The 13,643-nt window shown below is 50.7% G+C and overlaps 4 protein-coding genes across 4 annotated transcripts; 2 read left to right on the forward strand and 2 right to left on the reverse strand.

Annotated features, from left to right (window-relative positions):
- Window positions 1-778: 778 nt before the first annotated feature.
- N7455_012646 (uncharacterized protein) lies at window positions 779-2,602 on the forward strand. Its single transcript, XM_040952868.2, has 2 exons — window positions 779-1,471; window positions 1,812-2,602. Exons 1-2 carry the CDS (start codon window positions 1,255-1,257, stop codon window positions 2,528-2,530), a joined length of 936 nt encoding a protein of 311 aa, XP_040816702.2. The 5' UTR covers window positions 779-1,254; the 3' UTR covers window positions 2,531-2,602.
- A 1,116-nt stretch (window positions 2,603-3,718) lies between these two features.
- N7455_012647 (putative nuclear serine protease HtrA2/Nma111) lies at window positions 3,719-6,991 on the forward strand (the record flags this gene model as incomplete). The annotated part of the gene is made up of 4 exons (XM_040952619.2): window positions 3,719-4,132; window positions 4,204-6,507; window positions 6,564-6,761; window positions 6,824-6,991. 4 exons carry the CDS (start codon window positions 3,719-3,721, stop codon window positions 6,989-6,991), a joined length of 3,084 nt encoding a protein of 1,027 aa, XP_040816995.1.
- A 1,152-nt stretch (window positions 6,992-8,143) lies between these two features.
- N7455_012648 (uncharacterized protein) lies at window positions 8,144-12,160 on the reverse strand (the record flags this gene model as incomplete). The annotated part of the gene is made up of 5 exons (XM_040952757.2): window positions 8,144-8,707; window positions 8,775-9,089; window positions 9,141-11,780; window positions 11,838-11,928; window positions 11,985-12,160. The coding sequence occupies 5 exons, from the start codon at window positions 12,158-12,160 to the stop codon at window positions 8,144-8,146; spliced, it is 3,786 nt and encodes a 1,261-aa protein (XP_040816845.2).
- A 271-nt stretch (window positions 12,161-12,431) lies between these two features.
- On the reverse strand, window positions 12,432-13,535 carry N7455_012649 (uncharacterized protein; the record flags this gene model as incomplete). The annotated part of the gene is made up of 1 exon (XM_040952624.2): window positions 12,432-13,535. One exon carries the CDS (start codon window positions 13,533-13,535, stop codon window positions 12,432-12,434), a length of 1,104 nt encoding a protein of 367 aa, XP_040816890.2.
- Window positions 13,536-13,643: the final 108 nt, after the last annotated feature.

The following is a 13,643-nucleotide window of genomic DNA, read 5'->3' on the forward strand; positions in this document are numbered from 1 at the left end:
TTAGATTTCGTCAAGCCCTCCGAACCCCTTTCCCACGCATGTACAATGTACTGTCTGTCCAATTCCCCGGGCGTGATCAACGGGCCTGGACATACAAATTACCAGGCCATAAGCACAAAACCGTTACTGGCAAATACTGACATACCTAGATGGACAACAAAGTACGCCCCCTTCAACATCCCTGCCGGGGTACTCAGGGAACTTTTGTCCGTTATGTCGTTATTCTTAGCACTGCCCCGTAGATGTGAGCCGTCGGCAGTCTAGAATGAGGAGAGTCCAATGTCACTCTAAACAATATGGCGGTAAGAGGTGTGAACACATACGTGAGGTCAGGAGACTGAAAGTCACTATGAGCAAGAAACATACAGTGTGGCTTCGAAGCTGGCTGTAGCGAAGCTTATGGAGTAGCATAATCTATATTTGAAAGATCATTATAGTTGTGTAGCTTTGGTCCAATTTTCGGCTACAACATAGGAAAACAGTACACAAAAAGATGTGGTAGCATTATCTTATGTTGACGTCTCTAGTATCATTTCAAGTTAATATTATATATATTGGGACTATCCAGTTCCTATGTCGTTATGGAGTACGGAGTAGAGACAGAGGCATTATACTCTGACTATTCTTGTATATTGTGGGAAAAAAAATAAAGGAAAAAAAAAGGGAAATAAGGCAACGATAGATTTCTGCCATAAAACGTAGGCATTAATATATTTTGCCTGAGGCATTTGACATGGAACCCCGTGACCTTTGAATGTCACCTTCATTGTGGACACCAGTTACACTCTCTAAACATCGAAGTACACTCTTAGAACTCTGAATCACGAAGTCAAGATTCAAGTCAACTCGAGATATTACCGTGATCATCTCACCATCATCCATTTGAGCCTGTGTCTCCACCATTCCAAAAGGGCTCCGCTGCATTAGCCCGCACACGGCTGATCGCTCGAATCTGGGCACCAGAATCTGTCTTGCTCCGAGTCCCAGTTTGCTGTGGAGGCCGTGTTCCTAATACATATATCCCTGCCTTTTGACTGAGCCAATCACGACTGTCTTTTTTTTTTGTTCCTAGCAGTTTCCGGGTCTCGCCAAATCTCCCCCATCCCTGGATTCCCGGTTGACAGGCGCCTTCACCGTCTCGTCCGTGCGGCCTGCGTAATTCAGCCACAGTAGCTTCCCTAAAACGAGGGGATCGCTGGAGAAAAAAAGTATTACAGGGCGAAAAGAATCCTTGGAGCCACCCGTCAAACCGTGATGGTCCCTCATTACACAATGGACCCCAATACTGGTTATCCCGCAGGCTATCCCGTCCCGACTCAGAGCCCCCAAAACCAACAGATGCCTTTTTACCCTAACGCTGTTCCCCCATACCCCCAATCAAAGACACCGTCCGCTCAACATTTTGGTGCTATGCCCATGCAGCCTGGTCCTGGTGGAGCTATGATGCCTTCAGGTTTCCAACAGTCTTCCGGTTCGTTGCCCCCCTCCCCCTTTTTTTTTTTTTGTTTGTTATCATTGGCACGGCACACCTGTCACTCTTACCCGGCGGGGTAGAATTGTTGGTCAAATTCTTGGGGAAAGGAAGGGGTCTCATGAGGCTCAAGATCGGATTGAATTATTTCCACTCGAGCCCACCTCCTCGTGTCACCCGCCCTTATGACCCGGCCCGGCTTGGATAAATTGGCTGTGCCGCTATCACCCTTGGCACTATCTGGCTTTGACCATTTGTCGCTTGTCTACTGTTGCCTACTATCCAGGTCGTTTTATTTTGTTGGAATAACTTGAACTAACCATATTCTTAATCATAATAGCACCTATGGATAATTTCTCAGCGCCCTACACCCAGACTCCCATCCCTACCACCATGGGCCAATTTGTCCCCCCTCAAGGCACATCCGGCGCAAACATGCCATCTCAAGTAGCGCAGACCTTCTCCCAAAACATGGCTTCCATATCGGCGAACAACCTACTCGCCACACAGCCCAAAGCTCCTTCGCAGATGAACTCGCCCCAAACTGGAGCCTCCCCTGCGGTCCCAAACCAGGCCCAGGCCCAGGCTCAAGCCCATGCTCAAGCTCAGTTTGCGGCGCGTGAGAAGGCTCGCGTCACGGCCCTCCTCGACATAAACTCGGCCTTGTTGCAAGAGGTGGTGAACCTTCAAGCGGCCGGCAAAGCTGGCCCCGCCTCCAACCCGGATACAAATTCACCCGCATTAGAGCAACCGGATGCATCCAAAGCCAATCAGAAGCCGACCCCCGAATACATTGAGTGCATGCGACGCCTACAAGCCAACCTGGCCTACCTTGCGACTATCGCCGATCGAGCGAAGAAAGCGAGTGGCGTCGTGCCCCAACCGCCAGCCATCATGACACCACCCCCCAACCTTCCCGCTGTGAATGAGCTATATGCCAGACTCAACGAGCTCTTCTCACGGTCTACAAAGGCCTCTACCCCACAAAGGCCGAGTCCTCCGTCCATGCAAGGGAACGGTGGACCTAGCCCTGGCACTATGACCGAGTCGATTATCTGAAGCAAACTATGGGGAAACATGCAGTCCTCCGCGTGAGAAAGCATACCACAGATTATTTCGAGCTCCGGATTTGTCCGCCACCACGAATCATGCAACCACGGTTCGGGCCACCCATACAAGCTTTGTGGGAGGCGCCGGCTCGTTCCCTTCAAACACTATGCATACCGGCAAAAATAAAAGCATGGACCTTCGACCATATGCACCCTTGCTACTGGTAAAAAAAAAACTGAATGTTCGAACAGTTGAGAACATTGAAGCAGTCATGATCTTTGTGATATCTGACAGGGAAATATTCCATTGTTCCCAAGTCCCCTTGGAATTATGGGAGCATTTTAAGAAGGAACTCTTATGTTTGAGTAAATCTGGCGATAAAGCAACTGAATTTGTACATTAGCTGAATGTAACGTAACATCGTATGCGTCCTATCCACATGTAAATCAGGCAGAGAGGTATTCGGAGTCTCATTTTCATAGTTGGGCGCATGAGGCTGCCATGGGATCATATCGTGCAACCACGCCCTTATCGAAATTACCGCCTGTTCTCTCCGCCTTCTTGAGATCTGATACCCAACCTCTTATTTCCAAGGCAAAGGGTCTTCCCATTCTAGGTACAAGAATCAATGTGCTCTAATATTGAGCCTGGCATGAATATAACCTGTCAGGATATATGGAAAGACAATACAATACATGTAGGCATGTATAAGTTTGGGTAAATATATACATATGTACATCTGTAGTAAACTGGTTTCTGCCAGCAATAATCCTGAGATGTGAAAGCAAAGCCCCGGGCCAATGATATGGCGTTCCTACTTCTCCGCCTTTGGGAGTTGTTGGAGGGCACGTTTTGCCTTGATGTCAAGGCGCGTACACATTTTCCCCAATTGTCTGGTGGATGTATTGTTCTTTGTTAGCTGTATCCAGAAGGAGCTTGCGAATCCCCGCCGCCTCCCCTTTGTCATCTTATCAAGCTTCAAAACAAACCTCCACTCCTTTGAGGTCTTTAGCCGCTGATCGGTCATCTGCGTCACATTCCTTAACTCCGCATCGTCCGCATCTTCACGTGTTTCAATCGTCTTATATTCCATTCTCTGCTGCCCCGTCAGCCTCAAGAGGCTCCCGGACGATCTCGTCTCTTGCCAACCACCTAAAACCCCGTCTATACCACCTCCAACCCTCAGATACCTTCACTATGGATAGCAGGGGCGACATGGGTGCAAAGCGAAAGCGCAGCACGGCGGCCGATACTTCCGAGCATCCCAACAAGCAACTCAGACCTGAGCCCGCAGTCTTGACTCCCGACGACGCGACACCTGCCAATGGAACTGTCTATGAGGTCGAGGAGGATGTAGATGAAGCTCCTTCGCCAGTCGCCATTCCCGCTACAGCAGACTCGCCTGAATGGCAGGCTACCATCGAAAAGGTCGTGAAATGCGCTGTCTCAATTCACTTCTGTCAGACCTGTTCGTTCGATACGGAGCTCTCCATGTCCAGTCAAGCAACTGGTTTTGTGGTGGATGCAGAGCGTGGCTACATATTGACCAATCGCCACGTTGTCGGTGCTGGTCCTTTCTGGGGATACTGTATATTTGACAACCACGAGGAAGTAAGTCGAACCTACGCCATGGTTTGGTTAAAGCGCTTACTCGGTCACTAACAAAATTGTCAAAATCACAGTGCGATGTCCAGCCTGTATACCGAGACCCCGTTCATGATTTCGGTATCTTAAAGTTCGACCCGGCGAAAATTCGATATATGGATGTCACCGAGCTTAAGCTCCAGCCGGATGGAGCGCGTGTTGGCACAGAGATCCGTGTCGTTGGTAACGATGCTGGAGAAAAGCTGAGCATTCTGTCCGGCGTGATCAGTCGACTGGACCGAAATGCGCCTGAATATGGAGAGGGCTACTGTGATTTCAACACAAACTACATCCAGGCCGCAGCTGCAGCCAGTGGCGGTAGTTCTGGAAGTCCTGTGGTCAATCTTGCTGGCCATGCAGTTGCTTTGCAGGCTGGTGGTCGAGCTGACGGGGCTGCGACAGACTACTTTTTACCCCTGGACCGCCCGCTTCGTGCACTAGAGTGTATCCGCCAATCACAGCCTGTCACTCGTGGTACCATTCAAACACAATGGGTCTTGAGGCCGTTCGACGAATGTCGCCGTCTTGGTCTGACCCCCGAGTGGGAGGCTGCTATCCGTGCCGCAGCGCCTACTGAAACGAACATGCTCGCAGCAGAGATCATCCTTCCGGAAGGACCCGCAGATGGTAAGTTGCTGGAGGGAGATGTGCTTATCAAGGTGAATGGAGAGCTCCTTACGCAGTTCGTTCGTCTCGATGATATCCTAGACTCGAGCGTCGGCAAATCTGTCAAGTTGCTGGTTCAGAGAGGCGGCCAAGACGTCGAGGTCGAGTGTCAAGTGGGGGATCTTCATGATATCACCCCCGATCGTTTCGTGACAGTTGCTGGCGCCAGCTTCCATGATTTGTCGTACCAGCAGTCACGTCTCTATGCCATTGCCACTCGCGGAGTCTATGTCTGTGAGTCGGCAGGCTCTTTCAAGCTGGAGAACACTGTGGCAGGTTGGATCATTGATTCGATTGACAAGCGGCCCATCCGTAACCTCAATGAGTTCGTCGAGGTCATGAAAAACATTCCCGATCGCACTCGCGTGGTGATCTCCTACCGCCATATTCGCGACCTCCACACGAAAGGAACTAGCATCATCTACGTTGACCGTCACTGGCATCCCAAGATGCGGATGGCGGTCCGTAACGACGACTCTGGTGTCTGGGATTTCTCCGATATCGCCGATCCCATTCCTGCTGAGCCTCCTGTCCCAAGAGAGGCCAATTTCATCCAGTTAGACGGTATCAGCCAGCCTGCTGCTGCCGAGATTGTCCGTAGCTTCGTGCGCGTGTCATGCATCATGCCCTTGAAGCTGGATGGATACCCGCAAGCAAAGAAGACTGGATTCGGACTGGTCATCGATGCTGAGAAGGGTCTAGTGGTAGTATCACGCGCCATTGTTCCCTACGACCTTTGCGACATCAACATCACCGTGGCCGACTCGATCATTGTCAGTGCCAAGGTTGTCTTCCTACACCCGCTTCAGAACTACAGCATCATCCAATACGACCCCAGCCTCGTCAAGGCTCCGGTCAAGAGCGCTCAGCTCAGCACCAACTATATCAAACAAGGCCAAGATACCATCTTTGTCGGCTTCAACCAAAACTACCGCATTGTCGTGGCCAAAACCACTGTCACTGATATCACAACTGTGTCAATCCCCGCCAACGCAGCGGCCCCTCGTTACCGTGCAATCAACCTAGACGCTGTCACCGTGGATACCGGACTCAGTGCACAATGTTCAAACGGTGTGCTCGTCGGCGAAGACGGTGTGGTGCAGGCCTTGTGGTTGAACTATCTCGGCGAGCGCTCTGCAAGCTCTCACAAGGATGTTGAATACCACCTCGGCCTTGCCACCCCTTACCTACTTCCCGTTACCTCCAAGATCCAACAAGGAGAGGTCCCAACATTGCGAATCCTGAACATGGAGAGCTATGTTGTGCAGATGAGTCAGGCCCGCATCATGGGCGTCTCGCAGGAGTGGATTAACAAGGTCACCGAGGCCAACCCATCCCGACACCAGCTGTTCATGGTGCGCAAGGTTGACAGCCCTCCCGCAGGCGTCATCCCCGACCCCAACACCAGCTTCCAAGAAGCCGACATTATTCTCACGCTGGATGACCAAATCATCACCCGCGTTTCAGAGCTCGATGTCATGTATGAGAAGGAATTCCTGGATGCGTTGGTCATTCGAAATGGCGAGGAAGTGCGCATCCGCGTCCCCACAGTGCCAACTCGGGACATTGAGACAGACCGTGCCCTTGCTTTCTGTGGTGCTGTTCTACAGAAGCCCCACCATGCTGTTCGCCAGCAGATCTCCAAGGTTCACAGTGAGATTTACGTGAGCGCGAGGGTGAGTTTCGATACCTTAGTTACATCCATTTGAGTGCCGCTAACATTATTATTCAGAGCCGTGGTTCCCCCGCTTACCACTACGGTCTTGCGCCCACTAACTTCCTCACTGCTGTCAACAGCGTCTCAACTCCAGACCTGGACAGCTTTATTCGGGAAGTCCGCAAAATTCCCGATAACGAGTACTTCCGTATTCGTGCTGTGACCTTCGACAACGTTCCCTGGGTTGTTACCATGAAGAAGAACGATCATTACGTGAGTCCTTTTCCTTGCACTTATGCAAATACAAACTTGAACCACGTCCTAACATATAACAGTTCCCCATGTCCGAATATGTCAAGGATCCCACCACTGAATCCGGCTGGCGCACCATCTCCTATGAGACTCAAATCGGTGTCGCACCCGACGCTGCCAATCTCAACCCCGATGCCATGGATGAGGTTGCTGAGGGAGGAGCTAGTGACATCGAGCCGGATATGCAGTAAGTGTTGGCTCAATGTCGATATTTACTGCGTAAGGGCTAGAGAATCTTGTATTATATTTTTCTCGGCGCTGCCAAGGGGGGGTTCGGACTGGGGGTTTTATGCCTTTTTTTTTTTTTTTTTTCATTTCCATGTCATGGTGTAGGTTCTGCAGATGGGCCAAGTATATGGCCAAGTATAGAATCATAAACAATGCATGTGCCACATATTTTTTGGCTTCCTTTTGGGTTGAAGTAGGGTTGTACGGGACTAGGTCGGTTATTTATAGCTAGGCTGTCAAATGATCATGCTCTACTAGGATTCCGTGTCTTTAGGGTGCAATTTTCCTATTCTATACCATGGAGTATATCCTGATCTTCGTAATAGATGTCCAACTAGGCATGTGGCTGTACGTCAACAACCATGTCAAACACTCACCTTTCGGGACTCTGTGGATAATAAAACATCATTTACTCGTTCCTTTCTTTGGTTTTGGTTTTTCTGGTGTCGTTGATACCTGTCGAATAATAGGGTTGGTAAACACAATGGAGTGGTTTGTTCTATATATATATTTAGGAGGATATATGATGGCAGAACACAACCATATAAAAACCGCCAATATGGAACAAATCATGAATCAAAAAGCCAAAAATAAGTGAAGAATAAAAGATTTAAAAGGCATAGAGCTCAAAATTGACAAGGGCAAAAATAAAAATAAAAAAAGAAGTGCATCATCCGTGAATCGAACACGGGCCTCGTCGATGGCAACGACGAATTCTACCACTAGACCAATGATGCTGGTTCGATGCAAGGAAATGCTCTTTAGTGTTATATGAGGCTAAACATATTCCCAGCCCTAATTCTGACAACATAACCACAGGTGGATTCATATGAACTCCAACACTATGCCAAAATGGGAACATCCAAGGCCAAAATAACAATTCATTAACCCCATGCACCGATGGATGCAACCATGCAGCTGTTGTCTAAGACCATAAACAGAAGTGACCACAAGAATAATACAAGATAACGCCATCAGGTAGATGATACACCCGTAAACACCGACATAACCATGTCCACCACCAAATCCATACTCCCAAAAGATGGCCGCCGCTGTTCAATGTACAGACCAATTTACAATCCAAGAAAGAAAACTTCACACTATCATGCTGATCACTAGGTGTTGAAGCTCCAACCACCATTGAGCCGCAACCGCTGTCGTTCGGCAACATCCTTCCGAATCTCCTCCTGAGTAAGTCCATCGGGTCCGGACCAGTTTGCACTGCTGGTGCGGTCACGGTATTTCTTGACTTTCTTATCCGCCTTGAAAGTATCCTCAAGAGAGAATGGTGCAATTGGCCCGAAGATCGAGTCAACTTCCATCCCATCCTGCTGCCGGAGAAGACCCTCCAGCTCCTTCGCCTGTGCCCACTTGGGAACAGGGAACATCTCGGAGTCGGAATCATCATCATCTTCACTATCGGTGTTGATCTCCGGTAAGTGGATGTTTTCACCACTGGGGTACTTGGGAGATGCTTTGGCTAGTGGGCGCTGGGCGGAGCTGGGCGCAGGCTTGTGTGCGCTTGGTGGAGGAGGCGCATGATTTGGTTCAGCGAACGGTATCTTGCCGTTCGTGTACGTGACTATCGGGTGAGCAGGTCGCTGAGGTTGGGCATTTCGGTAACTGGCAGAGGCCGACTGAGGTGCCATGGAAGACTGTCCACGACCAAGGGTAGAAGGCTTTATAGAGTCGCAAAGTCAATAATTTGTTCGCCAGTGTATTACAGGGGATCCCGATGGTACTAACCTTTCTGATATTCGATTGACGGATAGGCTGCGCCATTGTGCGCGTAGGCGGCATAGGGTTGTGCTCATCCTCTGTCTTTCGCCGTTTGAACTCACCAGTTGATTGCACGTTACTAGGTTTAGACGGCGCAGGCCGGTGGCTGGTTTCATCGTTGCCTCTCTTTGGCGGTTTGGCAGGGTTAGGCGCAGGTGGGTTGATGGTGCGGGCACTGAATGGCTGAATTGAGCTACCCAAGCGAGAAGCAGGGCGGGAACCACCCAAATCACTTCGCTGAGAAGACTGAGAGTATGACTGCTCGTGCTGTAGAATTGGCCCCTGGAGATTGTTAGTGGCATGAAAAACCCCCGATTGAAAGAACGCGCTTACCTCGTTGACTATCTGCTGGCTGCCCTGCCTCCCATGCTTCCGAGCATTCTCTGCTTGTCGCTTCTTAATTGCCTCCATACGGGCGGCTTTGTTCGGATCTTCCTGAGCCGATCGTTCGCGGCGCTCCCGTTCGGCCTGACGCTCTCTCTCAGCCTGGCGCTCTCTCTCAGCCTGGCGCTCTCTTTCAGCCTGGCGCTCCCGCTCAGCTTCAGCACGACTCCTCATCTCCTGCCGACGGGCCTCTTCCTGTTGTTGCTGCTGGGCAGCACGCTTTCGTTCTAGGTCACGCTTTTGTTCTTCCTTCCGGCGTGCCTCGCGTTCTTGTTCCTTCTTGCGGTCGCTGGCAACCTGAGCCTTGCGCTGGGCTTGCGTTTGGCTGGAAACAGAGCTCTTAAAGCTACTTGCAGAAGATGATGTATGTAAGGATGCATTGCTACCCTTCTTTTTCAAAGTTGGCTTTGAGGCAGGGGCAGAGGGGGCTGCGGACACAACCGACTCCTGAGCACTCGAAGACGATGGAACAGGAATTTGTTGACGGGACATGGTGCTGCCAACACGAATTGACATGGGTTGCGGCGTGGGGCGTTTCATGGGCTCGCGAGTGGGTTTGAGAGGACGGCGATCATTTTGCTTCGGTTGAGGGATGGCAAATCTCGAGCTAGACTCCTGAGCTGATTCAGGTTCGCGCGATTGTTGGCGCTGTGACTGGGAGGTCTTGTGTACTGCTGAGCCTGCCCTATCTTCTGGCTCGACCGAGGAATTATCCTGAGCGGCTTTGAGCTGAAGGGTTCTTTGCTTTTCTTGCTCTCGAGCTCTCTCGACACGCTCTTCTTCTTCTTGATCCTCACGCTCCTGCTCTTCCCGTTCATGCTGGCGCCGTTTCTCTTCTTTCTCTGTTGAGCTTCGTGTCCGGCGGCCTTCTGGACGCTGAGGACTGGTGATAGGGACTGGTTGGGATAGATGCTTGGCATGTTTAGCTAATGTGTCAGTACTTGGCTGAATGCACGCCTGCTCAGGCGAGTGTTCCATCCGTGGTGTGTTTCCAGTGCTTGAGAATAAGCCTTTGGCGGATTTCATAATGGAATGCAGTTTCAGCTTCGAAGCACTGATATGACCGTCGAAGCGCCTTGGCGAGCCTGTTGGAGTGGTAGAAGGATCGGCACCACCATGAGACAAAGAAGCGCTTTGTTGGTGACCGTGCGGTCGAGGTGAAGAGAACATCGAGGTAGATGATTTGGGACGTTCGGGCTCTGTTTGCCATGCATCTTTCTTATTGACTGCATGAGCCTTTTCGAATTCAGCAAGCTTCTCCATGACATCCGTGGTCTTGCTCTTGGAAAGCTCGGGCTTTTGGGGAGAGGTCAGAGGCTTGATCCAATCATCGTCCACCGACATGGGCTCTGGAGCTGGGGCCTCATGTGCCCTTTCGCTGGAAGCTTCAGACTTTGCTTCAGCCTTGGAAGCTGGAAGGTCTGGGTAGGGAACCTGACCCACCGGTAGCCCAGAAGCGGACGGGATTGACTTTCTGGGTCGGGATGGCTGGAGTTTGCCTAGCATGCTGATTCTATCATGTAGTGACTGTGTAGACTTTTTGCTGTGCATCCTGGTAGCCTGGTCAGGATCCGCTTCTTCACTTGGCTCTTTCTCGTTGTCAATTTCCAACGCTCTGGAACCGGCATTATCCTCTGTCGCAGCTTGCGGAATTCTAGGGCCGCCAGTCTGCCTGCCAAAGTAACTGGGACGCCCAGCAGTACTCATTTTAGCTAGGTCAACATGGCTTGTTCGGGTCTTCAAAGGTTCCCGCGCAGGAAGGGTCGCAAAGCTCAGGCTGCTCTTGCGAGCGAATGGTCGCTCTGGAGTAGAACCATCCGAAGGAGATCCGATATCATCAAGATTGTCGAGAATTGTGTCGTCTTTCGTGGTATCTTCCATATCCTCGTCATCTGGGTGAGATTGTTGTGTCTCGATAGGTGCAGCTACTGGGGATACTGAGGCTACCGGGGCCTTTTCTGGAGATGGCTCGGGTTGGGAGACAACTGGATCACTCCCCTTTGGTTCAAGTTCCTCATTCTGTCGCTTTTCCGAAATTTTGGCATCTGGCTTTGATTTTGTTTTCTTAGTCGGAGTCGACATGATTTCGGGTTCAGATTCTTTGGGAACCGATGCAGCCGGACGTCCTGTTCGCTCCTGGGTTGGGGTTGGGTCCCTGTTTGGCTCGACGGTCTCTCCGCGGGAGCGGATCTCCTCCCGCGCAGAATGGAAGGATTCTTCATTCGTTTGCTGACTAGCGGGAATATCGACCTCTTGAGTATCCAGCTTCATGGGCTCGCCCTGTTCGAAAGGTTGGGTCGAAGGCTGAGTAGAAGCCTGTGATTCTTGTTGCACGTCAGGCAGTACCATTTCATCATCGTCGGGCATGCCATGATAGCCCGAGTCGGTGTTATATGTTGGGAAGGAGTTCGGATTTTGGGTGAGATCGGGGTATTCGGGTTGCGAAGCTGGCTCTGCCGCGATTTTGGTGCGGGGCACAGGCGATGCCGCCACGGGGGCGGGCTTAGAAACAACACGATGAATGAATGGGCTCGGGCTTGCTTGGTTTTCCAACTGTTTCTGGGCGGATGAGAAGATTTCGCTCAAGGGCTGTAAGGGGCATTAGACGAGAACCGTTGAAACCAATTCGATATGGAGAATACTCACCACTCGAGACTCTTCGGGGACACGCTTCCGCGCGGTTCGGGGCGTCTTCCCTCTCATCTTTCCGGGCGTCTTGAACACATCCGCGAAGTTCCTGTGTGATTGTTAGCACTGAACAGACATAGTTCATAGTGTGCGGTCGCAACTCACGCCTGGCCCTTTGAGAAGATCTCGGTCATATGTTCATTTAACCAGTCCATTTCGTGTCGGACAGGGTATTCCACTTCTTCCATTTCTTGCTCCACTAGCTCGGCAATGTTTTCCTTCTCTGCTGCAATCCATGGCGCTGAGCCAACGGGCTTCTGCGCCCTTGCGCTTGCCGCCATGATCTAGACAATGCGCCGTTGGTGAAAACGGAGGAAATAGAACTGGGAATTAACGGCGTATGGAGAGAGTTGTAAATTGTAAATGCACAATCATGGAGATTGTGGGTTGTGGGTCGCGCTGAGTTGTCGGGGAATGGAGACGTCGAGAATCAAAACAGACCTAATCGGGTCGATGGCAACGCGTGGATCACGTGATTCTTTGTTTTGTTATGGCAACTTCAATTTCGTTTTTTCTTATTTTTTTAAAAAAGATAATACACATTAAAACACATTATGCCTCTTGAGAATCTTCACTCTCCTCTTCAGAGTTCTCGTCAGACCCATCTACAAATTCATCATAGTCCGGTTCCTCATCACTACTATAAAATGCATACCCATTAGCAATGCATTCAGCAACCACTTGCTCAGCAGGAACTGTCATGGATATGCCAGCCCCTTCCAAATATGATCCCTTGATATAGCTCCAACCCAAATCCCGAGGTAATGGGCGGCTCCAATTGACTCGGAGAGGGGGGTTCAAACGCTGGGGACCATCCAAGAGCTCCTCCGAAGGCCGCCACATTACAGTTGCAAAATAGTACTGAAGCTGACCAGGCGCCACCTCATCACGCACCCAGCGCCGTCCGCCAAGCATGGAACTCCCCGTCCATCTAGATACGGAGGTATCAGCCTTGCCTGCGAGCATGTTGGTGCCATCGGCTCGCTGGAAGCGCCATTGGTCGGCCATTTCGCCCGCAATGTAGTCCACTTCGTCTTTGCGTCGCTCAATGCTTTCGATGTCGATACAAAACCTGGTGACGCTCGAGGGCAGCACTAGCCATTTGCCCCAGGCCCCTTCGATGTGTAACTCCTCGTTGTATTCCCACATCCAGGTGTCGGTGTATCGGATAGTGATAGTGACGGACTTGGGATAAAAGTGATGCATCGTGAAGATTCCATCGAAATCTCTGGTGCTCTCGAGCTTCCATAGCTGGGGAAACACTCGAATCCGGCCGCCTTGTACTTCACCATGTCGATCATAAATCAGATCTAGGCCTTGCTGCATTTGTTCAACTGTAATCATTCGCTCGGGAGTGCGGTCCCAGGAGGCCATCCAGAATGCATGCTCCGAACAGATGAAAGGCATAAACCATGCCTCCATGTAGACTTTTTTGCAGGTTCGGAGCAGTTCTGTGTAGGTCCGGTGGCGGGTCTCATACCCTGGTCGCGTGCAGTAACCATCTTGTCCAGGTGGTTGTGTGGTGTCCGGAGAACTTGTCAAAGCATAGATGAAGATCTCATAGCGAATCTCTGGAGGGAGGAGTGAGAATATGTTGCTTTGGGTCTGCTCGTTGTACTTTGTAAAACAAGCGGGAGAAAGATTTGGCTCCGTCATTTTGAGAAAGAAATTTGTTTTGAGGATTTAGGAATGGAAAACAAAAGAGGAATCCCCGTCTATAAATATGACCGAATTCGGACCCCGATGAGGCTGAAGCGATGCTGC

This window comes from Penicillium solitum (assembly GCF_028829755.1).
Source record: "Penicillium solitum strain IBT 25940 chromosome Unknown utg000009l_segment0_segment0, whole genome shotgun sequence".
NCBI classification, from domain to species: Eukaryota; Fungi; Ascomycota; class Eurotiomycetes; order Eurotiales; family Aspergillaceae; genus Penicillium; species Penicillium solitum.

Coding starts and splice junctions, on each gene's coding strand:
- N7455_012646 (XM_040952868.2), top strand. CDS start 1,255: ATGGTCCCTCATTACACAATGGACCCCAATACTGGTTATCCCGCAGGC. Junction 1,472..1,811: donor AGGTTTCCAACAGTCTTCCG/GTTCGTTGCCCC, acceptor TAATCATAATAG/CACCTATGGATAATTTCTCA.